Raw genomic sequence first — 25,635 nt, forward strand, 5'->3', positions numbered from 1 at the left:
TTATCATCTCTTCTATTCAGATATTAATATTTTATCCACACAAATTAACATGTAAAATGTACTCAAAGTCTCTTTCAGCACTAATTTCTATTTCATTAATAGTGTCTCATTAATAGCTCTGACCATATGATTCTGCTCAGCAACCAGAGGGCTTGAGATGTGCATATAAATCCCAAACAGCTGAGTCATCCACTAAAATTTCTAAATCCCTGGGTCTGTCACATGGCATCTCTGCAAGTTGGTTGTCAGGACCGTTGAATTGAGAGTTCTTGTCAAGCGGCTGTTGCAGTGTCCAGTAACTGCAGTATCTGGGGTTTAATTAATAAAATTACCAACACTGTTTCCAGTGAACATATATTAAAGCAACAAATAAGCATGTGCATTTGTGTCTCATGTGTTTGTATCAGAGTTTGACTTGCGGTCATTCCTGTGCTCGGAGAGTGAGCAGTTGATCTGGAAGAGTCAAGGGCTTCCATCTGATGATCTCTCCATGGAGAATGCACTGGTCATACTACAGGTTAGACATCAATTACACTTCCGTTAATCCATGTTAATCTCTCTACTTGTACTTTTTTTTGTGTTTGCGTTTTTTGACATGACATGTTGTTTGTTATTAAAGCAACTTAATCATTAAGCACCAATTTCTGTCCCTTTTCCTACCCATTTCTTTAACTTTTTGTGAAGCCTTCAGTTTTTATCTTACAATATGTCTTGATTTTTTGTTCTTTTTAAAAAAAGACATCAAAGTGGAATATAACTCCAGCATTTACTTGTAACAATCAGTCTCTATATTAATAGTCGCGTCAAGAATTATGCTCTTGTTCTGTCCTCCATTTGTCTGTATTGTGATTGTCTGTTGTTTTTACCATTGCTGCCTTCAGATCAATGCTCTCAAGTTACGGGTAAGAAGTTGTTCCATCATACATTCTTATAGCCCACCTCTAGTTTATTGTAGCCTCTCTGTTTCTTTTACTGTCTGTTTGTGTGTGTGTCTCCCTTATAAATATTGTGTTTATCGTAATATGTGCTCAAACTACCATGTACATTAAAATGCAATGAAAGTTGGAGCAAGGATCCTACTTTATACATTTGCATTCACAAAAACACACACACACACACACACACACACATGCAAACCTTCTCTGACTGTCAGATTGTGGCTTTTTAGATTTCTTTAACTCACTTTTTTTCTCACTTTTTTGAAAACTGACAACTAACTTATCTCAGTCAACCACCCTTTTTTGACCAGCTCTAAGATGATTAAGGAAATTACAACATATTTAAAATTCATTTCAGTAATAGTAGTAACTTACTATAGAGAGTTAGTCGCTAATTATTATAGACAAGTGAGATATGTATATAGATGTCTGTGACACACACACACACACACACAAAAGAAAAAAAAAGACACCAGGGTTACTTCTATCAGTACGCAGAGTAAGAAAGGTTGTGAGGAACAGACAAATAAACAGGTTTGAGACAGAGAATCCTTGAGCAAGAGAGCATGAAATAGACGAGCACAGGTTGAACGGAGGGTGGGGGACTTCATTCCTTTGCCTGGCATAGGAGTGACGCTGGTCGATAAGCATGACAGCAGTGAAACAGTGCCGAACTACACACACACTCACACTCACTCACACGCACGCACACAAAACTTTTTCCTCAGTAACTGAGCCTCTTCCTTAATGAAATTATCCCAAATCAACTTAAACTGAAACGCAGGTGTTTGTCATTGCTTGGTGCTCAGAGTGTTGCCTGTCCCTTCCTGATCGACCCATCATCCCGAGCTACAGAGTGGCTACGCACACATCTCAAACAGCACAGACTAGAAATTATCAACCAGCAGGTAAACACACACACTCACTCACTCACTCTTTCTCACACACACACACACACACACACAACACACACACACACAACACACACACACACACACACACACACACACACACACACACAAACACACACACACAGATACCTTAAAGAACACACAAAAGAGGTCATTAACTGTTCCTTTGAATTTGCAAACTCATTTTCACAGGCATGTACACAGATAATATGTTTTGTTCAAATCAATCAACTCTAAACAGGTGAGGCAACTTTTATGTCTGCAAGAGCCTCTAAAGCAGTTCATGTTGATTGAATGTCTCCTTTATCTTCTGTGTGTCTATTACTTTATAAGGGCATTGTCCTGCATGAAACTGCTATCTAGTCAGTTCTAATCTAATCTAGTCAGTTTTGATACCATTATTTAAATGTGTATGTATGTGAATGTGTTCACATATACAACTTTGTTATTGTCTTCTTTATAAATTTAAATGATATTTAAATATATACATAAACATTTAAATGCTTTTTAAATGTAGTGGTCTTTAATCTTAATTGTTCTCATTAATTGTTCTAGTTTATTTTTTTTGACAAACTCAAAACTTTTGGTTTTCTGGCTGCAAATGTTGCTTTTGGTCATTGGTAATTTTGGTTTAGTAATTTAGTAATTACAGAACTAACCTGAACATGAGATGACCACCACAGTGCTGGGATGCACATGGAGTGAGTCAGATGACCTTCAGCGTGTGCCTAGAAAAAAGAAAAAAGTTATGAGAAAGAAACATGAGTGATTGGTTTAAGACTACAAGTAGTAAAGCAACCTTAAACCTTAATAATCATTTTATTTATGTAATCAGTAACTGATTTTATTTGCTAATTGTTCTTGGGGATAGTAATAATATTAATATGATAAATTACAGAGTACTCTGTCACCAACCAGTACTAGGATTCAAGGTATTCTTACAATTGTGTATCTGTGTGCTTGTTTTCAATAGGATAGTAACTTCATGACATCCCTGGAGCTGGCAGTCAGATTTGGAAAAACCCTCATTATCCAAGAGATGGATGGAGTTGAACCTGTGCTCTACCCGCTGCTGAGGAGGGACCTCATAGCACAAGGTATACACACGCTCTCACAAGCACAAACACCACTTTCATACAAACTGGGGGGTAGGAAAAAGTTGTTGATTCTTCAATGCATCACAGCTCTTTTGAATGTCATTTAGAGGGATCACCAACTACTGTTCGTTAACTACAAAGCTGACTACTCTCCTCTATCGGCAGCTATTTTTCCAAACTGTGGTGAAATCCCATTTTGAGGGATATTGCGTAAACTTGTTAATCATTATGTGCACCAGCACAGGCCATTCTGCTCATTTTTAGTTTTTAACCAAATTCTTGCCAGTGCATAGAGTGGTCTGCCAAAAACTTTGATTATGACATGTAAAATATTAAGGTCAATTAATACTAAATTTTTGACTATGTCACTGTCATTTTATACCTGGATGAAAAGTACCCACAGCAGTCATGTACAAATTGAGTGAAAGTCAGTAGACTTTACGTGTATCATTCAACTAGTCCAGGGATGCCATGGTTACGGTTTAAACTTAAATAAACTAGCTTACCTATACAGTAGTTATGTCTCGTTGTATTAGTTTGTCCTGGTATTGATGTGATGCGCGTCATTGAATAATGCGCAAATAGATATTCAAATAGTTTGAATATACGTATGTGTTTTTTAGAGGGAATATTCGAACGTCATTTTTGAGCAATTTTGACAGCCCTAGCATGGATAGGACAATGTTACGTTTTCAGAGGGTACTGTAACTTGGTTTAGGCTTCTATGTAATTGTAGGCCTCATTGTGAGGCTATTGTGGTGCCAATCCAATTTCTTTTTGATGTGTAGGCCTTAATGAATAATTTCAAACAGTGATGTTGAGTCAGTGTTTGGTCTTTTCAGTTCGAAAGTGTTATTCAGCCCGCTGAGGTCTCACTTGAAAAAAATCTGGCCCCCTGACCAATTTCACCCTGGCATCCCTGAACTAGTCTGATATTGAGACATAGATAATTATTTTCTTCAAAATAAAGTAAATCACCATGACAAATAATATGTGGGCAAGGCAGATTTCACAGAGGCTATAGAAAATGACAAATGACATACTGTACATTGAACCAAGTTACTCATGAGGAGGATTTTTGAAGAAGTAATGAGTGTACTGTGGGTGACTCAGAAAAGTGTGAACAAATTAGGGGGTGGATAAATAAAGACAATTCAAGAAGAAATTGAGTTTGTCACACTATCATTGCTGTCATTTAATACCACTCTTTGGTGGATTAAAAAACGTTTTTTTGTGTCAGTTTTCATTATTTGCACAAGCACAAAAATAGACCCTTCAGAGAAAGGATGGTGGTTTCTCATTAGCACCTCGTTTATTGAGTTTCTCTGTATCACCAACTCTTTGTTCCTCTTGCTCTAGAATATATGAACTTTTTGAAAGAAAGCTGTAAGTACAATATATCAAGAGAATTAGACTCAAGTTTACATTTATGCATGGAAATCCATTATTCTACAGCCTAGTACTGTCACATTCAATTGTCTGCAAGTTCATGCTAAAGACACACATGTACAAATGCCTTGGGTGACAAACAACATAACTCCTCTTGACACAGGGGATAGCTAATCCCATTATTTAAAACGTGGCTCTTCACACATGTATTATTTATACATGTATGCATTGGCAAAGTGACAGCAAGCAAACAGATTTGTGAAACATCACTCTTTCCATGGCTGTTTTAAGACATGATAGTAATTACATGCATTACAAACTTGCTAATCAAAAGTCTTCATAAAAACTGTTTGTTTGAGCCACCGATCTGAAGTGTACAAAGAATTCAAACTGCTGCAATGCTTTATATTCACTGTATGATTAGCATGTACACGCTCTGTTTCACTGACAAATGTTACTTGAAGTTCTCTAATAAAATTTAAAAGCTAGTCTCAAAATACATCTTGTGTGCATATACTGAATGTGTAAACAGGGGTTAGGAACATACCTGTGAAAATGATGGTGATTCATAAGGCTCTGAATCATCCATGGAGAGGCGGTTGTTTGTTGGAAGCTGAATTGGAAAGGGAGGGGGCAGAGAAGGTGTGAGAAAGGGCAAGTTCTTCACTTAAAAAAGTGGTGTTGAACATAACTGAAAAAAGAGGCAAGACAAATGCATGGATGTACAGCATTGCAGACATCTAGAAGACGGAGAGGGCCATAGAAGCATAATGTAAAAGGGTCAAGATAGGATTTAAAACAGTCATTGAAGACAGAGTTACAAGGCTGTATGATACAGTATATGTTGTTAACAGAGAATCCCTTTCTATCTTTCCTATTTCAACACATACGGATCCTGGTCCAGGTCCTAGATATGTGGTTCAGATAGGAGACAAGGTTATAGATTACAACGAGGACTTCCGTCTCTTCCTGGCAACACGGAATCCCACACCCTTCATCCCCCCTGATGCTGTTTCCGTGGTTACAGAGGTCAACTTCACTACCACCAGGGCAGGCTTGCAAGGACAGGTAACCCCTGTAGCCCAGACTTAAACGCACACGCATAAACAATCCAATATAATGGAAAGTATGTCTGAAGCTTAACAGCTCGGCAGTAAATCGTACAGCAATGTTGATTAGACTTCATGGTGTGTGAGGCCATAGTCTGTAGTGATTTGTAAGATAAGACAATACAGTAAAATAAAAAAGCGTAGTGTATAATCCATGTGGAACAAGTGCTTTTATAGTGGAATAGTACAGTGTATGTTGTAGTCATACTGTGTTACTGTAGTCATACTGTATGTCCATCTGCCCATTTGTTTATGTTTGTGTATCTGTGCATTAGCTGCTAGCCTTGACCATCCAACAGGAGAAGCCAGAATTGGAGACTGAGAAAACAAGACTACTACAACAAGAGGAAGACAAGAAAATACAGCTGGCTCAGCTGGAAGAATCACTGTTAGAGGTACACCTACAGTCATACAGTGTACACTGTGAGAACGAAGTAGTGGAGAATTCTACATTTTTGAGTACAAAAGCCTGTTGCTAGGGCAGGATCATATACACATATAATGTAGTGCCCCTACTATTTGTATCTATTATGTACCCCAGTGATAAAAACCTTTAATTTATATATTATCATTCAACAATGCTGAGAAAATCAGTGTGGAAATGCCCTTTCCTCCCTTTTTGGAATGCTCTGTTCTCCCTGCACTGCAGACCGTGTTGTTGCTTACTCCCACTGATGGCCTGAGGAGTCTGTAGTAAACAGAATAAAACACTGTGTACAGACAAAGTGGGAGGAGTCGCTTGTGTTGCAACAAGGATGTGATCTGTCACTTGCTTCCCTCCCATGAACACTGTCAAATGTGTTTGATGGAGCACTCATTTGTGGAATTTGTGGAAAGCCGTACTAATAATAAATAATAAATAATAATAATGAATATTCAGAACCTATTTTATAACTTTATGGTGGGTCAGAACTTACGCAACTGGGATCATTGTGTGCCTGTAATGGTACATCTGCATGGACTTAAGTAGCTGTCAGCTTTAATTTTAGGTTATGTCAATGCATATCCAATAACTAATTTGACAACCAGGTCTTATTTGAATTGACGAAACAGTTTGCAAAAACAGCTATAGAAAAATTTTCTCCCTGAAAATATTCTATTAAATCTTCCTGAAGCGTTCGGATTTGAATGGAATGGAATGTTTGTAGGGAGTAAAATCACAAACTTGCTTGCATTGCATTTCTTTTCCACTTATTCATGCACTTCAAACTTCTAAAAAGAAATTTGTAGGCAGGTGTGTCATTTTACATCCACGTTAATGAGAATATGGTGCCAAAACATCAAACAGGTCGTTACTGTCCAAATATTTTAATGGGGCTACTTGTACTTCCAGGCAATAACACACAGAGCTTAATGTATGCACACTTTCACAATCAGACACACACACATACACACAGAGTTGATGGACATTGTGACACATAGACACTCAACCTATTGATCATTTTTTGTGCACAGTCCACAGTGCCAAAAGCAGGATGTCAGTGCGTCAGTGCTACTAGACATGTAATTATTCTAGAATTGTAGGAGCATATTTGACTTGACATTTCCATGCTCCACTGCTTTCTCATCTATTTTATTTGAATTTATTTGAATAAATTTTATCAGTTCCTTTCAGAGAATAGATTCCACAGGATGAAGTGAGGGACTCGTGGCTCTCAATGAAAGCTTAAATAAAAAATGAATGAATGTCCCACATCAGGCCATTATAAAATGACATCTCTTGCTCTTGCAACTTTTATCAGATCACAGACTTCAGCCAATTGACCGATACATAACAATATACTCTTATTTCTTGTGAATCCGTGCCCCCACCCCTCCTTTCTTCTGTCTTAGTTATCAATGACTCCCTTTTGGCCCCTATCTAATCTTTGCCATATCTTCTGTTTGTATCTGTCTGTCCACCTGTCTGTCCTGTTCCCATGTCAGACCCTGGCTACAGCTCAGGGTAATATTCTGGAGAACAGGGAGCTGATAGACAGTCTGAACCAGACCAAGGCAAGCAGTGCCCTGATCCAGGAGTCACTACTGGAATCACACAGGCTGCAGGCATCCCTGGACCAGGTACTGTGCTTCAGGCACACACGCACACACACAAAATCTGCCATGAAAAACCTACATGCCTCACTGCACCCACCACTTGGTTTAATACATTTTTGATATTGACGAGCCAAATAATTGACCTCTGAATGGCTTGCAAGCTTACAGGTAGGAATCGAGACACTTTCTTTGTAACTTTCTGTATTGTCTGTTACGGACATAAAACTTAGCTTTGTCCTAGTTCTATTTTAAATTCAATTTTACAATTTCAAAGAGAATCAGCATTAACCAGTGGATTACTGAAGTGCAATAACCAAGCATCATCAGAACACTTGGAAATTCGGAAACTGTATTAGTTATTTCCCTCGACATCGACTGCTATACTCTTCTACCTCACTGATAAGAGAGAGTCAGGGAGGGCATGGAGATTGAGGGCTCTGACAGAGAATTAGAAACAGAGAGACTAAGGTAGAGGGAGGCACATGACAGAGAAAGACACAGATAATGGCAGTCAGAGATGCAGACAGAGACAGAATGTGTGGAATGTATAATGACATTTATGCCCACTTTGCGAATGTAAGATGGCTCCACTTTTTTACTGAAGTATAATTTCTGGAACAAAGCATCATCATATATTCAGGGCAGTACTTTTACTGAAATTGAAAGGTTTAGGCAGTTATCTACAATAACGCAGTATTTTCTGGTATTTGGGCACAAACATATGAGTGATCTGCAGATACACAGCCACACTCACTGAACACACTTCTACAGACAAAAGCTTCCAAAGATGTACAAGCAAGGACATGCCATAGATGCATTACATAACTGTCCTCTAGGGTGCAGTGTTACACCAGAACTGTTTTTGTTCCTTTCTATCAGTTGCTTTTATTTATTTATTTTATCTCCCGTTTCTCATATGCATCATCCTGTTTTTTTTCTCGTATTTCCTGTCTTATCACACCTCATGCTGTATATCCTCATTTCTCTATCCCTCTTTTTCCATCTTGATTGAAATAAATATTTTCTATTCTACTTTTCTGCTTATCCATCCCCATATAAAACCCTTTCCCTGCCATCCATACATATGTTGTATTTTCTGTAACTATCTAAAACACTGGTCGTTCTCCTTCTGCTGCTTATTGGTTTATTTCTCTTCCTTTTTCTCTCTGTCCTTTCTTTTTCTCTTTCTCTTTCTCCTTTTTATTTTTATTTTAGGAGCGGGACGCCTACTTGCCTCTTGCAGAGAGTGCTAGCAAGATGTATTTTGTCATCACAGACCTGTCAAAGATCAACAACATGTACCGGTTCAGCCTTGCTTCTTTTCTGCGCCTCTTCCAAAGGGCTCTTCAGGCCAAGAAGGTGACTGGATGCCACACGGCTCTTATCGTACTTACTTACAGCACTGTTTACCTCGCAAAATTGTTGTAATTGTGATGTGAGCTGATAAATGCTAAGGTGGTTAATGTTTCAAGTAGCAATGACCCATGTCATGTGCTGGATAAAATTACTTATGTGCAACCGAAATTAATAATCTGACATTTTAGGAAATATGCTTATCCAATTTATGTTTGTTAAATATAAGGCTACAACAAGCAGCTGGTTAGCTTATCTTAGCGCAGCACAGCTAGCCTGGCTCTGTATGTGCAATTCATACAAATACCAAAGTGTAAAAACAACAATTCACCATCTTACAGGGGGTTATGTGCCGGACTGTTACTTGGCCAGCCACAATAACATTTTGGAGTCTTTACAGGCAGCTACTCAGAGGCGAGAAATAATTCAAACATAATCCCCCATAATGCATTCCCAACATATCTCCCAAAATGTCGACCTATTAAAGCATTGGGTGCTTTGGGTTGGCACTATGCATCACCAGAAAGATGAAAGAAAGTTGAAAGATAAAAAAACTAAGCACAAACGTTCCGATAAACTGATCTTAATTCCATTTATTTAATTTAGGTTATTTTAGATCATTTGGTTTCAGTTGAGGTCATTTTGATTTATATCAACCTAGTTTTTTTTTCTTCAGCGAGTTTATCACAATCTGACCTGTGCAGCAGGAGAACATCATAGACTGTCTATCACACTGCTGCTCTCCATCTGAGCCCTAAACACTGTCTGATAACCAGAGTACACACACACAGGCACACACACAGGCACTGGGTTGAGAGATTGAGCACTAATTCCCCAAATCCTGTGTGGGTTGTTAGAGCCAGTGCTGTCATCCAAGAATGTCACCAGGCAGCAGCTGGTCACCACTGTTACATGTTTGTGTGTGTATGTGTGTGTTTGTGTAGGTAAGTTTATGGACACATTCAGGGAGTATGGTCAGAACACAGCATTGATTCATGGACTCTCTGTCCCTTTGTATCTTTTGGTTTGTTGTTGTATTGAATGAGCAAGTTTAATTTGCCATGAGCTCCAGATGGTTCCCGAGATCTGGAAGAGAATTTCAACCTCTCACATCTGACATAACACACTGAACAGTACTAACATACACACAATTCATTAGCACACACACAGCGTCTATGGTCAAGTACTGTATACACATAGTGCTAACTTGCACTCACTAAACATAGGTGTTTACATGAAGTAGATTCTTGCAACAAAAACAGATTCAGGCAGGATAAAGAGAAGGACAGACATGCTGAACTGAAAATAGAGGACAGAAACAATTTTTTTTGTTATTTCCCTCCATTTCTCTAGGATTTTCTGCTGAACAACCCTGAGCCCATCATGTTACCCCGATGTGACATAAAGAAAAGAAACTTTGATTAAAAATATCACTGCCACATTTTTAATTCCTTTGCCGCTCACATAACTTGCACAAATGTAGCTACAACAAAGCATATAAAACACAGACACATGGTCTGTTTAATGGCCCTTGCCCCTTTTTATCTCTCACCTCACTAACTGTGTGAATGTATGTGCATTTTAGGAAGTGGAGAATACTGAAGCCAGGATTGCTGCTTTGGAGGCAAGCTTGAAGAATATGGTGTATGAGTATGTCTGCAGGTCGCTTTTCAAGGTAATACACATGTGTACATAGGGTCGCACTGCCTCCGTGCTGGTAACACATACCAATAGACCAATTGTGGTTTTAAGCATCTCCAAACAATGATGTCATCAGTAGTTATTGGTATAGGGTGGGGGGTAGTGGGAAAATAAAAAATGCATTAATTATCCTGGTATGTTGATTTCTTTTCTTGTATACTCTCCCTAACTTTCTCCCTCACTACCATCACAATTTGCTTTATCTGGTCTTCCAAACTGATCGTAATGATTGCAGCTAATGCACAGATTTGGATTTTTGGTCAGTTGGGTGTTTGAACTAGAAACTAGTAAAGGTTGGTTGTTCTTAACTCCTGTAGATCTACTGAATTCTTTGCAATTTTATAATGTAAAGTAGTAGCACAGTAGTATTCTTATTGATCATTTAGATCAAATGCACAATCAGGCAAACATGCACATTTACACACTTATACAATGTGTGTGTGTGTGTGTGTGTGTGTGTGTGTGTGTGTGTGTGTGTGTGTGTGTGTGTGTGTGTGTGTGTGTGTGTGTGTGTGTGTGTGTGTGTGTGTGTGTGTGTGTGTGTGTGTGTGTGTGTGTGTGTGTTGCCTGCGTGTGTGTTGCCTGCATGGTAATGGAGGTTTGAGGGTGGCTGTTAATTGCTGACCACATCTATAGGCTATCTACTCGACACCTGCATACAAACACAGAATCACACACAGCAGCAGCCCAGTTATTAGCAGAGAGGAAACACTGGACTACATTATCAGTGCTCGTGTCAACACCCCCATCTGTGTTACCAAAGAGATAACTCTAGGGAGGAAAGGAGAGAGGTGGAAAAAGGCATCCAATGAAAAGATAAAGACGGATAATGAGTGAGAGAGGACAAAATGAGTATAAGATGATGAAAGAAAAAAGAAGAGGGTAATTAGAGAGGAAAGGGGAATCAAGATTAGAAAACATCATGATATAAATCTTTGGAAAAAATTAACTGACAACCCCGTACTTTTGGAATAGCTCTATTTTTGTTGTGGCAGTGGTAGGCATTCAGACTATTATGTCTTTGTGTTAAATTCCACCACAAACACAACTGATCCAGCTTAATAAGGTATTGATTGAGCGTGGCTAGATACATCAAAGCAAATATTGATTGTTGAACCTCTCATGAACAAAATGTTTTTTTTTTATTTTTTATTTTTTATTTTATCTAGGGGGCAGCTGTAAACTTGTTAAGCTTGTGCTATTTGATCTTTATAGTTATTACAGTATAGACAGAATAAGGCAGTGTGTATATATTCTACCCCTGCAATGACCTGCAGTTGTTACTTTACCGTGACAAAATAAGTATTTCAGATGCAACAATAGCCAGGCTTTGTCACTTCTCTGATCTATGCATTGCAGCCTAGCAAATCCTCTCCTTTGTGTCAAAGTCCATAGAGAACATGTAACATTAACAACATTCAAGTTTTTGTTTTCTGCACACTGGTGTACACCAGGGGTGTGTTCACTCAGGAGATTATATTTTTAGAGTAGTAAAGTAGTCAAACAACAAGACAGTGTATTTGTGTGTTGAATGTATATTGATGTCCATGTACAAATGCTTGCAATGTTTCTATGTGCTATGTTATCTTAGGTTCTTGCTATGTTTATGTATGCCTGTGTGTGGGCTGGCAGGTTCAAGCATTCAAGAGGTTAACTGTGTGTGTGAGAATGTGGATGCATCTCTTGTGTGCATGTAGTGGTTTGAGGTGTGGTGATGTGCTGGAGTGTGACATATTCCAGGTTGTACTGTCTACTGAGTTTCCTGTCCTGTCAGAGTGTCTGTATGACAGTGGTTCACATACACACACTCACTGACTTTCATCCTCATTGCACTCTCTCTGCTTCATTTCTCTGACACACATATGCACACACTCAAAAAACACAGACACACAAACAACCACACGTGCATGAAAAAGGGATATTGTGCCATTCTGTTTCTGATCAATCATATATTTCCCAGCTCTCTCAATTCAACTGTATCCACTGTCACTTCAGTAGATGGGTTTTATATTTGGCAGCTTGGTGTAAATCATTCAGACATCAGATCAAGAGATGAATCATGGAAAGGGCCACACAGAGGGCATGGTAGTGTATAGTTCAAATGTAACCAGAAGGTTACCCTCACAGTAGCTCAAGCTGGCTCTACTGCTGTTGGTAAAAGTACAGGATGTAATATTAGGTGACAGCCAGAGATGTGTTCTTAAAGATCTGGAAAATGACACATAGACACAGTTGTCCTTCAGGTTGATCAATTCATTTTTTAGCAACAATGCCTACATCTGGTAACAGCATACGCAACAATAGCAGCTACTATGAATAGCCAGACTGATTAGATTAACACAGGCATTTGACTTACGGCCACTTTACAAAACACAGCATTGAGAAGTATTACTGAATTGCATTCTACTTCCAATTTGGTTGTCCTTGCCAGCCAGTTGTTAAGTGCATAAAATGAAATTTACATAAATATGCATGACTACCACAGAGGCAGTGTGGCTGTATTTCAATGTGGATGTTATTAGCGGCTGTTAGGAAGTTTGGTGAATACGTATTGTGTTTTTGTTATTTGTGTCAGAGAGTGTCAGGGAATCAGCAATATTGCATACTGTAACTGTAGAGAGAAATAAGACATTAATATAATGATTTTAAAAGAAGTTAGTTTAAGTCATGTATGTAAAGAAAAGTACATTGAGTGATTCTCATTTTAGCTGTCAAAAAAAAATCATATAGACTAAAAGTATTCTAGACAGTTTGCAGAAATTGATAATATCATATATATATATATATATATATATATGTATGTGTATATATATATATATGTATGTGTATATATATATGTATATATATATATATATATATGTATATATATATGTATGTATATATATATATATATATGTATGTATATATATATATATATATATATATATATTATATATATGTATATATATATATGTATATATACATGTATATATGTATATATATGTATATATATGTATATATATATATGTATATATATGTATATATATGTATGTATATATATGTATATATATGTATATATATATATGTATATATATATGTATGTATATATATGTATATATATATATATATATATATATATATATATATATATATATAGGCCTATATGTATTCCATCATAATTTTCAACATATATTTGAGTTTTAAAAGTTTTTCTTGTTTATGAGTTTTCATAAAGCTAGAAAGCTACAGAATTAGAGGAAGGCTTAATCTTGTGAGGAAAAAACTGATTGACTGAACAAGGCCTTCCTGCATCATCCATCTGGGGAGTGTGTGTGTGTGTTTGTAAATTTGTGTATATTTGCTTTCTGCATTCTTTCTCACTGTTTTCTCTCTATTTCCTGTCATATTTACTGTACCCACTGGAGTTTCTTGCTTGGTGTCTTTCTGTTTATTTTCAAAGGTGGCCGTTGGATAAGCATCTTGATTAGTGGCTTTTGTCTTTTCACTAACTCAAAGTGACCAACGGATGAGACAGACATAAAGAGAGACAGTGTGTAGGGATGTTCCTGGAGTTCTTGGGGCTTTTTTGTCAGGCTGTAGCAACCCTTTACAAGTTAGGCAGGCTGAGCTGCTTATCATGCAGTGAGAAGATGAGCGTGTTTGCCTTCAGTGTGGATGACATTCTAAAGTTTTGTGATCTACCATGACTTTCTTTGTTTTTAGTTGCGATTTGAGTTGGGCAAAATAGCATGTTATCATATGTAACATACTGTATTCCATTTATGTATCAGTCTCTCTCTCTCCCTCTGTCTCTTCTCTGTCTCAGGCTGACCAGTTAATGTTTGCTATGCACTTTGTGAAAGGCATGTACCCTGAACTCTTCCAGGAGAATGTGAGTATTTTTGTATTTGCATTTTTATGATACCATTAATAATGATCTCAGAGAGAAGTTAAATATGGAAATATTTGCTTTAGAGCTACCAAATGTCAACCTTAACATTTTTGCTGTAGGAATGGGATGTCTTCACTGGATCCATTGTAGGAGAAATGTTTAAGAAAGAGGTAAGAATGCAGCTTTTTTCTGAAAATGAGAAAACACAATACTATTTTTGTCTTTAATTTACACCTCTTCTCTCTCGGCAGGAATTCCCCTCTTGGATTGATCTAGAGAGGCATGGACCAGTGGCCATTTTTAAAGTAAACTACCAATATACATACTGACATACGCAAACATATACACTTCAGTTTTACATTATATATATAATAATAATGCTTTCTAAATGTAACAATTACTTTGATATTTGTCTACATTTAATGTCTACACTAGTAGACATCAAAAATAAAAATGTAATGCAATTGAAATAGAATGCCAGTGATGTACTATTGAACGAAAGATTAAATGTATGCATCTAATTTTATTTATTGGTCTGTTGTTCACCTGTTTTGTTCACCAACTTTTGACATCCTTCTTTCACAGACTACATTCCCAGCCCTCTACCAGTCCCTGTGTTTGAGTGACTCAGACCTTTGGCTGTCCTTCTCGCAGAGCTCACAGTGTGAACAGGAAATCCCATCCTCCATTGCCAAGAAGATTACCCCCTTCAAGCAGGTCAGCTTTCAATCAAAACCAGTCATTTCATCAACCAAATTTAAGAACTTATCATTATTTACAGACCATATCAGCAGTTTACACACATGTTTGTTACCTCTGCCACAAATTTTCTGTTTTTAGCTGTTTGATTGTTTCTCTGTCAGTTAGCAGATTTTAAAGTAATGTTTTGTAAAGTTTGTCTATGAGTCGGGAAAAAATGACTAGGCTTTAATGTAGTTAGTGCCAAACCATGGGGCCATTTACAAAGAACATTACATTTTGGCTTGCCCTTCTTAACTGTGAAGCATAGAAACAAAATTCTTTTTCTTCCTGGGTTTGCTGGTTAAGGATGAAAATTTCAGTATAGGCCAAACCCATTTCTGCTTAAATATAGTACCCTTTTACTCAAGATTTTGTTAACTTCATTTCAAAGTATAAACAGGACAGAAGCCACTTGTCACTAAGTGACTGGCAAACCAGCTGACTTATTGATTTACTTTGTATTGTGCTCTCAAGTATAAAAAAAGAAGAATATGTCACAGCCTTTCTGAATTTGACATGTATGTTTGATCTTAATGGATACCTGCTGTTTCTTTCTTAATCAGTTTATAATTTTCTTATTGCTCTCCCCTCTCTTCAGCTATTATTGGTTCAGGCAGTCAGACCAGACCGACTGCAGAGTGCCATGGCAGCATTTGCCTCCCAGGCCCTAGGTAAGTGGTTCATATTAGGGATTTTTATTTTTTTCTAAGTGGGCTGGAGTTAAGTTCAAAATGTTTCTACAAATTGTGGGCCAGAATACACATAAAAAAAAAACATTCGTTATTTCCTACTGAAAAACAACAACAAAACAAATCACATTCACCACATAATCATGCTGCCCACTAGGCACCTACCCACTCTGAAAATGGGTCTCACCTTTATTGATATTTTACAAGGTTTCTCTTCTTTTCTTATTTGCTCTCATTTAGTCAGAACAAGACCTTAAAAATGAGTATCACATTAATGTATATATACTTATCACTTCTGATGCACTCCTATTAAGTGTATTGTCTAGTTGAAGGTAAACAAACCAAGTAATAGATTGGCTGCAGTGTTTCCCCTAGGATTTTTTCTCTCTCAGCAGCACTGTTGTGTGCATGTCCCCAAGTGTGCAATCCTGGACCCAAATTTACGTTTCTGTGGAGGAATACCTTAAAAAGTCCTTACAATTGTTATACATAAAGTTACTCCTTTTCCCCTTGTCGTGTCGCTTTCCCGGGAGCTATTGACACTTGAAGGGCTCTGGTGGTCCAGATAGACGTATTGATGAATGTCAAAGAATGAAATGCCTCAACACAGAAAATTACTTACTTATTTACTTACACCATTTTTTATTAGAAACAGATAATATAAACTTAATGAACCAGTCTTTCAGAAAATTATAAGTTTCAAATTTAATTTGAAAATTCAGATATAATTTGGCTAACAAGATAAGTTTACACAACAAAGATGGCACCCTATATAATTAGGATATTAATAAAACCATTTTGATTCATTTGTGCATGCAAAATAAAACTGTTTAAAATGTTTTTTAGAAATTAAACATTCCATTTTTAGACAAAGGCCTGAGCCCCAGCCCCCCATTAACGTCCAAAAGATGTTATTAGCATTACATTTCAGATAAATAAAGTGTGATAACTTGAGAAATAATGAAGCACAGATGTTTGTTTTTCCTGAGCAAATATGCACAAACAATGTACAAACAAATGAGACCACCCAGGGGTGAAGAGTGAAGAGTCTCCTTCATTTCATACTAGGTCGTCAGCTGTGTACAGTGTAGAAAGCAGTGGTTACGTTTTGCACGCACCAATGCTGCTGAATGCATATTGGGGAAACACGGGGCTGAAATGATAAACTATGGTGTTTTATGCAAAGTAAGACAATTGTGATTAGCTGTTGAAAATTGTAAGCAATATTATTTGTGTTTGTTCTGTTGAAACTTTGACTTCTGAATTTGAGTGTGATTGATCTGAATAATTAGCTACAAACATCATAGGTGAATAGATCTTCCTTTATCCCTTTTGGTAAACTACTTTACCTCCGCACTCATTTTGCTGTGTAGAAAGATGCTGTGTAGAAAGAAGTGTTTTTCAGAAGCACCTTCTGCCTTCACGCTCCATTCAAGCAAAACAGTCTCAGAGAAGTCTTTTATGCTTGACTTGTGAGCCACACTTTTCATCAGTGGTGTGTTTTTTTTTTCATGATATTTCTCTTTATGTGTCTTTCATCACTATTAGAATGCTACTGTCCTTGAGTAAATGCCATAACAGAAACACGTACACAGTTTTCTCTTTTTTTCTCTCGTCATTGTCTCTCAAACGCACATACAGGCATGAACTTGCTCCCTCTTTCTCTCTCTGTCTCTCTCTCTCACACACACACACACACACGCACGCACACACACACACACACACACACACACACACACTCACACTCACACGTCCGTTTATTCAGTCCAGTCCTGGGATGCGACTGATTGGTGTCAGATGAAACTAATATGCAGGTGTTCATGAATTTGTATACAACTAATATTCAGTTGTGTGTGTGTGTGTATATACAGTACCAGTCGAAAGTTTGGGCACACCTTCTAATTCAATTGCTCCCTTTATTTTTATTATTTTCTAAATTGTATAACAATGCTGAAGGCATCAAAACTATGAAATAACAGATTTTTATTTTAGATTTTAGATTGTGCCTTCTCTCTCTCATCGTCTCATTCGGAAATATTGAAAAAGTTAGTATCAACCTTAGTAATAGCTTATATAAGACAACATTTATAGCGTAGCATAACAGCATAAGGTTTCAGTTTTAGTTTGTTCAGTTTTGTACTTTGAATACAAAAGCACTCTTTGCTTTCCTCTTTGCTCCTGCACTTATCATATAACGGTACAGTATCATCACAAAATGCATTTTAAAAAGCCTGGTGTTAACCTTTGGGACATCTACAGTATGTGCTTTGGTCGTCAGCATCTTTATCATATGAATATTCATGAGTGAATAAACAATAACTCAAGGCTTAATTTAATGAGAAAACCAACCCCAAAAGAGAAATTACATTGTGCTGTTCCAATCATTTTTGACAGTAAAGTCAACCAGAATTAATTTGTATTGTCATCAGATAACAGTGGGAAAGTTAGGCAGGTCACAAATTAAAGGGAAAACCTGAAAAAATGAGTGGAGAAACAGGATAATAATGGCCCCATGAGTATGAAAATTAGGTGAATCATATGCTATGGCCTTCTCAGTCACAAGATCTCAACCCCAACTGAACACCTATGGGAAATTCAGAACCAACATTTTTAGACCGCGCTCTACACAACCATTAATATGAGGGAATATCTTCTGGAAGAATCCTGTCCCATCCTTTCAATAGAGTTCCAGAGACTTGTAGAATCAATGCAAAGGTGCATTTAAGATGTTCTGGCAGCACATGGTGGCCCAACACCTTACTAAGAGACTTCATGTTGGTTGTTCCTTTAATTTTTAGCTATACAGTCACCTTATGATGGCACTATATGGAAAGTCAGGGGAACACCAAAGTTATTTCAATTTATCCTGACAGGGACATGAATTCCCAGATACAATCCGTACAACACAGGTACAATCAATTAATCAATGGATCAATCAGTACTTCAAAAGACTGCTCAAATGCTCCAACTCAGTGTGTTGTTTCACATTTGTTGCTGATATGGCTGATGTTTGGACTTGTTTTTTTCAGACCTGGCGGACACAATTTGAATAGAAATGTGAGATTTTTTCTGTTGTTATCTGCACTGATTTCTTCATAAAGGTTCTTCAGATGTTCATACGAAGTGACTTCAGCAGTACCAATAGCTGCGTTGTTTGTATTGCCAGTAATAGATACCGGATGCATACCGGGTTCTGTCCTCAGGAGCTTCCGTAAAACACAACTCTTCTTCTTCTTCTGATATTTTTTGGTGGCTGTCAAACAGCTTTTTGCTGCTGTTCATGTTCATGTACATGTTCATGTTCATCAGGTGCTAACAGATACGTTCGGATCTGCTTCAGGAACTCGTTTCTTTGTTACTTGCTAATTTTTTGGAAAAAATTATTGTAACTTTTCATCATGAGCGTCCATAGATTCTATGTTCAAGGTTTTGTGCAGATTGGACTCACAGAGTAGGAGGGGTTCAAAAAACTAGGTTTCGCATATTTTACAGCGGTGCGGAAAAAAATTAAAGGTGGAGTTGGCCGTGGCCTATATCAGGAGATTGTAGCTATATCAGGGGATGTAACTGATGCTAATTTACAGCCTCTAATACTGATTAGCCTTTTAAATTTAAGTATTAACAACTAGCAATAACAACTGTTGATTGACAACAAAAAGTGTTTGTGATGACATGCTTAAATGCAAATCAAGAATATTGTGGCAGAAATATGAATCAGGGCATCTAGTGGCCTAATGTTTAAGATGTCCCTGTAATGCACCAAGCTTGATTCTGGCCAACATCCTTTGTTGTATGCCATACCTCTTTATCTCTTCTGTGCAACCCTTTATTTGCCATAATAGTGGTGTTTTAAATCCAGGTTTAGACATGAACAATCAGATTTTCAATTTCTATGCTAAACTGCTCCCACTTAACATTTGACAGTTTGCACTGTAGCATTTTCTCTCCCATTGTGATTCTTTTTAGTAAAACACCTGCCCTGTGTGAGGCTCGAACGCATGACCTTCAGATTATGAGCCTGACGCACTGCCCACTGAGCTAACATGGCTATGGAAGTGTTTGCAATTATGTAAAAACTCAAAGCATAACAACTCATTCTCTTCACTCAGAAACAATGATGTATTTGCACACCAAAATTCCCACACAGCGTCTGTAATCAACCTTAAATGCTTTGTGGTCCTGACCCAGCACTAAAGCCATGTTAAAGAGGGGTACTGCAGGTTGAAGGATACAAAAAATATGAATGTAACTGCAACACAATAGAAATGGGAATACAATGGTATATGGATGATCTAGTCAGTGATGAATGTGTGTGCATGGATGAGTGAGAGGTATGGTGTCAGAGTTCTGGTTAGTGTAAAACAAACAAAGATGAGCAGGAGATGTACAGGACTGGGACCATTGTCCTAACCCTTCAGATAACCACAGACAAAAAAATAAATGCTTAAAGAGAAACATAATGTTTTCAAGTTCAGTTGTTAAATGATTAAGAATTCTTACACATTATGCGCCTCAATTTCCATACTTCCGTTAGTACACTGGCATGCAGTACACTGTGTACACTATATACCCCCTGGCATAGTGTGTGAATTTTGACAGGGTAGTGTTGTCTCTCATCAAACACTGCTACTGTGCGCTTACCAGAAATGACGATCGCAAAATTTCTACTGGCGACTTTGACCATGTGACTTAAAAGTGAACATTTTACTTTCCTGTCTGTGTCCCGTTTAGCATGACATGGAAATTGCCACAGGTGCCGTCAACATGTCCTCCTTCCTTGGCCGTCATTTTCAAGTTTATGAAAATACATTGACAATCACTCCCATTCCGCTACATAGCCAAGATGGCGACCATGTGAGGTTTCACGCTTTTTGACCATTTCAGGTGCACTATCCGTGTACTTACACTGCATTTTGCCATACTTGTCATTGTGAATGCACTTATGCATTCAAAAAAGCAAGTGCAACTAAGGAAGTATGCCGAATGAGACACAGCAATTGTGTTTTGTTGTCATCGTCAGGTGATTTATTTTAATAAAACACCTGCCCCGTGTGAGGCTTGAACTCACGACCTTCAGATTATGAGACTGACGCGCTGCCAACTGCGCCAACGAGACCTCAAAATTTGTGCATAGTCATTCGATCCGTAGTGTGGAGTAGTCTTTGCCATATCCACAAAATGTGTCCATGACGTAGTGAGAGCCCTTCTTGCATATTAAAAGGTGGAGCACTAAAGATTCATCTCTCTCACTGACTGTCCAAAAGTTCTATTTACAACCATAAAAAGCAGCAGGATAAGAAATCAAACTAAATTACGTGTTCTGTCTGTCTGTCCATTTCCTCCGCTCTTGCAAGCCTGTTAATATGCGGTTATGTACGTAAAACTGTGGTGGGGCAAATCAAATTTAATATGAATTTTAATACTACAAATAATAAGTTACTACATTAAGGGGAAAATAAGTAAAATATAGCCTTGAAAGGTTTTCAAAGGCAGGAGCAATCGGCGATCACTCTGAATATTGTTGATCACCGATATCGTCCATCAGCACAACCCTAGCTCAAGGTTTGTTTCCAGTGTCAAGAATGAACTGTGAAGCTCAACTTGAAAGGTCACGTGCAAAATGCACGTGGATGCAAAATCTGAAATATGCTCCAAATAATAATGAAAGTTTTGAACATTTGTAGTACCATAGTTACTCAGCAGTTCCCTATGCTGGACCATGAGTTGTGATTGTTTTTTAAAATAACCATTTAGCCTATGTTTGCATGCAAAATGTAGACAAATCAAGCAATTTGATTTGTGATATGGTGGTATACATTTTTCCTGTTTCAAAACTGTTATTGCAATCTTGTCTGTTGATCAGAAATATGGTTTCCAGACTGACCGTTGTCTAAACTTTTCATGCAATGACTGTTGTGGCCAAAACTATCACAGCAACAGTGGTGAATGCGTGTGCATGGATGAATGAATGTGGGGTATGGTGTCAGAGATTTAAGCTGGATAGCGTAAAGTAAACAAAGAAGAGCAGGACAGATGGTGACAGCAGCTCTAGGTCAATCACAGATGCACAACCAATAAAGAAACACTACTGAATGACTGGTGTTAGTTGTGATGTGTCCAAATACAAGATCAGCCATAGGCAGACTAATTATCCATTTGTACACCACGTAACAATTTTGAAGAGAAAGCAATTACTTTTGACACAAATTATCTCATAAATGAACAAGAGCGTGTATTTGAAGAGGCTGACTCATGTTTCCTGGGTAAGCAATGACAAAGACGAACAAAAAATGTTTTGGCTGTTGAAGAAATGGTACACAAAGTAGCAATGAAATTTTCTATTTATTTTCTTATTAATTCACATCATTGCTGTCAGCTTGGTAACTTGCAGCAGAGAATTATATAGACTGCAGACTCAGGACTCTACATTTATTTACCCTGTGACTCCCCCATTATTATAAAGGAGGGGATGCGCAGGTTTAAGCAATCAAAAGACTAAGGCTATAACTACGACAGAAGAAATAATAATATAGTGGATTTGGCAGTCCTTCTAGTTAGTGATGAATTGTTGTTATACTAGGCGCTAGTGTTGTTGCGAAAACGGAGATGTATAGAGATACGCTGATGTGGCTCTATGGTGGCTTCCTAGCACGTGCAGAAGCAAACAGATTTTTTGAAGGAACCAACACTAGCACCAGACAAGGATAACTGCCTAACTTCATAACATGGCAGTCATCTCGGTAACTTTCAGCACAGAATCACATATTGTATGTTGCAGACTCAGCACTTTACATTTACCAGAATATACCCTGTGACTTCCCCATTTTTTTGTTTCATGTGATTTTAAAATATCTGCCCCGTGTGAGGCTTGAACTCACGACCTTCAGATTATGAGACTGACACGCTGCCTACTGCGCCAACGAGGCTACAAACAAGATTTAAAATATTGAAAAAAAAATGAAACACTCACAACATGGTCTTTGTATTCAATAACAACAACAATGTATTTGCACACAAAAATGGTCACACAAATGCTGTAATCAGCTATAGATGCTTTGTGACATGACTCAGAACTAAAGCCATGACAGGGGAGGGGACGCACAGATTTAAGGAATGAAAAGACTAAGGATATAACTACGAAAGAAGAAATAATAATATGGTGCGTTTGGCACTCTGTGTAGTTAGACATGAATGTGTGTATGGATGAGTGCATGACATGGTGTCATAGTGTTGGATGGGCGGCAGAGATGCTGGAGTGAGAGTAGTTCTAATGGCAATCACAGAAGCACAACCAATAATGAAACGCTACTGAATGACTGGTGGTGGTGCTGTAATGTTTTCATATACAAGTGCAGGCACAGACTGAATTGCCTTCTCTTGGTGCTAGTGTTGCTGGGAAAATTCAGACGTATACAGATGTATACAGTGATACAATAATGTAGCATTAACGCCATAATTTAGAATTTACTTTCGTTGAAATGGGGCACCAGTCCTCTAGGAAGACAACAATGAATTACTTCATTGCCAAATTTATCAATCTCATATCGAAAGCCATGACTTCTCGATTCAATGGATCTCCAGTCTCTACGTCAAAAGAATACAACAGGACAACAACTGGGTGTAAATAAAGGAGTTTATTTAACTAAACTACTATCTACAGAGTAAATGCAAGGTGTAATAATCATAAAGATGAAAATAATAATGAAATGAGCAGTGTGATGAGTTGGCAATGGTGGGAGAGAATATGTTATGGCTATACACTGTGGCTGTACAGCTAATGACACTACATCTACAAATTAGGTTTGATGATTAAATATTGCTATATTTCGACATCAACCCAGTCATGAGCAGACTGTGAGTTGCGCTGTAGCTGAAGACCCTCGGCTGGAACCCAGGTGGCTGTGGTTGCCGTGGTAACCCTTGAGACACGGGATCTAAGTGGATTCTCCTAGAGGCCATGTCCCGTTATCACGATGGCAGATTCTGCCGGTGTCTCAGCGGTTCAGCTCTGGTGGAGTTTGCCAGGAGACTTTCTGTCTCTGGAACTCTTGATTTCTGGTTGGCTTCTCTGCAGGCGGTCGTGCAGATGTTATCAGCTGGTGTCTCTTGCGGGTTGATGCGAAATAAACTCTAATGCTCTTCACTTTGGTTGGATAACTTTAGAGGAGACTGGCGTTGACCAGATGACTCTAAAGTTGTCAAAATCTTCAAAAAGGAAAACTTGATGATGATTAAAAGTTACAAAATTACTCTGATATCAATAGACAAAGTGTTATTGTTACAAACTGGAGATTTTGCCTATATTCTCCAGTTGTCTGGTGTCCATTGGTTCCTCTGGATCCATCCTCTGGAGCTGGCCCTTTGACCTGGTTCTGTGTCGTTTTTTTTTCAATATTTTAAAGCCTATTTGTAGCCTCGTTGGCGCAGTAGGCAGCGCGTCAGTCTCATAATCTGAAGGTCGTGAGTTCGAGCCTCACACGGGGCAGGTGTTTTTAAAACAGATGAAACAAAACAATGGGGAAGTCACAGGGTATATTCTGGAAAATGTAGAGTGCTGAGTCTGCAACATAAAGTATGTGATGCTGTGCTGAAAGTTACCAAGTTGACAGCAATGTTACAAGGTCAGGCCATAACCCTGGACTGGTGCTAGGGTGGGTATCTTTCCAAGAGTCCGTTTGCTCCTCTACCTGCTACAGAGCCACCATAGAGCCACAGCAATGCATCACTGTATACATCTCCGTATTCCCAGCAACGCTACAGCCAAGAGAAGGCAATTTAGTCTGTGGCTGAGCTTGCATCTGAAAACATTTCAGCATCACCACCAGTCATTCAGTAGTGTTTCATTATTGGTTGTGAATCTGTGATTGCCATTAGAACTACTCTCACTCCAGCATCTCTGCCACCCGTCCAACACTATGACACCATGTTATGCACTCATCCATACACACATTCATCCCCAACTATATGGAATGCTAAATGCACCATATTATTTCTTCTGTTGTAGTTATATCCTTAGTCTTTTCATTCCTTAAATCTGCGCGTCCCCTCCTTTGTCATGGCTTTAGTTCAGAGTCATGTCACAAAGCATCTATAGCTGATTACAGCATTTGTGTGAGCATTTTTGTGTACAAATACATTGTTGTTATTGATCACAGAGACCATATTGTGATTGTTTCATTTTTTGTCAATATTTTAAACCTATTTGTAGCCTCGTTGGCGCAGTAGGCAGCGCGTCAGTTATGTTGCAGACTCAGCACTCTACATTTTCCAGAATATACCCTGTGACTTCCCCATTGTTTTGTTTCATCTGTTTTAAAAACACCTGCCCCGTGTGAGGCTCGAACTCACGACCTTCAGATTATGAGACTGACGCGCTGCCTACTGCGCCAACGACACTAAGAATAGGCTTTAAAATATTGAAAAAAAAACGAAACAAAGACAATATGGTCACTGTATTGAATAATAACAATGTATGTGTACAAAAAATGCTCACACAAATGCTGTAATCAATTTCAGATGCTTTGTGACATGACCCAGAACTAAAACAATGACAATGGAGGGGATGCACAGATTTAAGGAATCAGAAGACTAAGGATATAACTACAAAAGAAGAAATAATAATATGGTGCATTTGGCACTCTGTGTAGTTAGAAATGAATGTGTGTATGGATGAGTGCATGACATGGTGTCATAGTGTTGGATGGGCAGCAGAGATGCTGGAGTGAGAGTAGTTCTAATGGCAATCACAGAAGCACAACCAATGATGAAACGCTATTGAATGACTTGTGGTGATGCTGTA

General features: G+C 38.1%; 1 protein-coding gene and 4 non-coding genes across 9 annotated transcripts in view; 2 read left to right on the forward strand and 3 right to left on the reverse strand.

Annotated features, from left to right (window-relative positions):
- The window catches only part of LOC130167624 (cytoplasmic dynein 2 heavy chain 1), a 112,970-nt gene that overhangs the window by 47,445 nt on the left and 39,890 nt on the right, over positions 1–25,635 (forward strand). For 3 of the 5 annotated variants that reach the window (XM_056373992.1, XM_056373991.1, XM_056373993.1), the window contains exons 68-81: positions 408–517; positions 882–902; positions 1,748–1,846; positions 2,823–2,946; positions 5,240–5,403; positions 5,720–5,839; positions 7,371–7,505; positions 8,697–8,840; positions 10,420–10,509; positions 14,341–14,406; positions 14,526–14,576; positions 14,658–14,711; positions 14,992–15,123; positions 15,746–15,818. In XM_056373992.1, the coding sequence (XP_056229967.1) occupies positions 408–517; positions 882–902; positions 1,748–1,846; positions 2,823–2,946; positions 5,240–5,403; positions 5,720–5,839; positions 7,371–7,505; positions 8,697–8,840; positions 10,420–10,509; positions 14,341–14,406; positions 14,526–14,576; positions 14,658–14,711; positions 14,992–15,123; positions 15,746–15,818 (1,383 nt within the window). The remainder of the gene's footprint in view (positions 1–407; positions 518–881; positions 903–1,747; positions 1,847–2,822; positions 2,947–5,239; positions 5,404–5,719; positions 5,840–7,370; positions 7,506–8,696; positions 8,841–10,419; positions 10,510–14,340; positions 14,407–14,525; positions 14,577–14,657; positions 14,712–14,991; positions 15,124–15,745; positions 15,819–25,635) is intronic. The other 2 variants (XM_056373994.1, XM_056373995.1) reach the window with 1 other exon arrangement.
- trnam-cau (transfer RNA methionine (anticodon CAU)) lies at positions 20,880–20,952 on the reverse strand. The gene has a single exon. It is a non-coding gene; the product is annotated as a tRNA-Met (tRNA).
- On the reverse strand, positions 22,690–22,762 carry trnam-cau (transfer RNA methionine (anticodon CAU)). Its single transcript has one exon. It is a non-coding gene; the product is annotated as a tRNA-Met (tRNA).
- On the forward strand, positions 24,249–24,321 carry trnam-cau (transfer RNA methionine (anticodon CAU)). Its single transcript has one exon. It is a non-coding gene; the product is annotated as a tRNA-Met (tRNA).
- On the reverse strand, positions 25,160–25,243 carry trnam-cau (transfer RNA methionine (anticodon CAU)). Its single transcript has one exon. It is a non-coding gene; the product is annotated as a tRNA-Met (tRNA).

The sequence above is a fragment of the Seriola aureovittata genome, chromosome 4 (genome assembly GCF_021018895.1).
Source record: "Seriola aureovittata isolate HTS-2021-v1 ecotype China chromosome 4, ASM2101889v1, whole genome shotgun sequence".
Lineage (NCBI taxonomy): Eukaryota > Metazoa > Chordata > Actinopteri > Carangiformes > Carangidae > Seriola > Seriola aureovittata.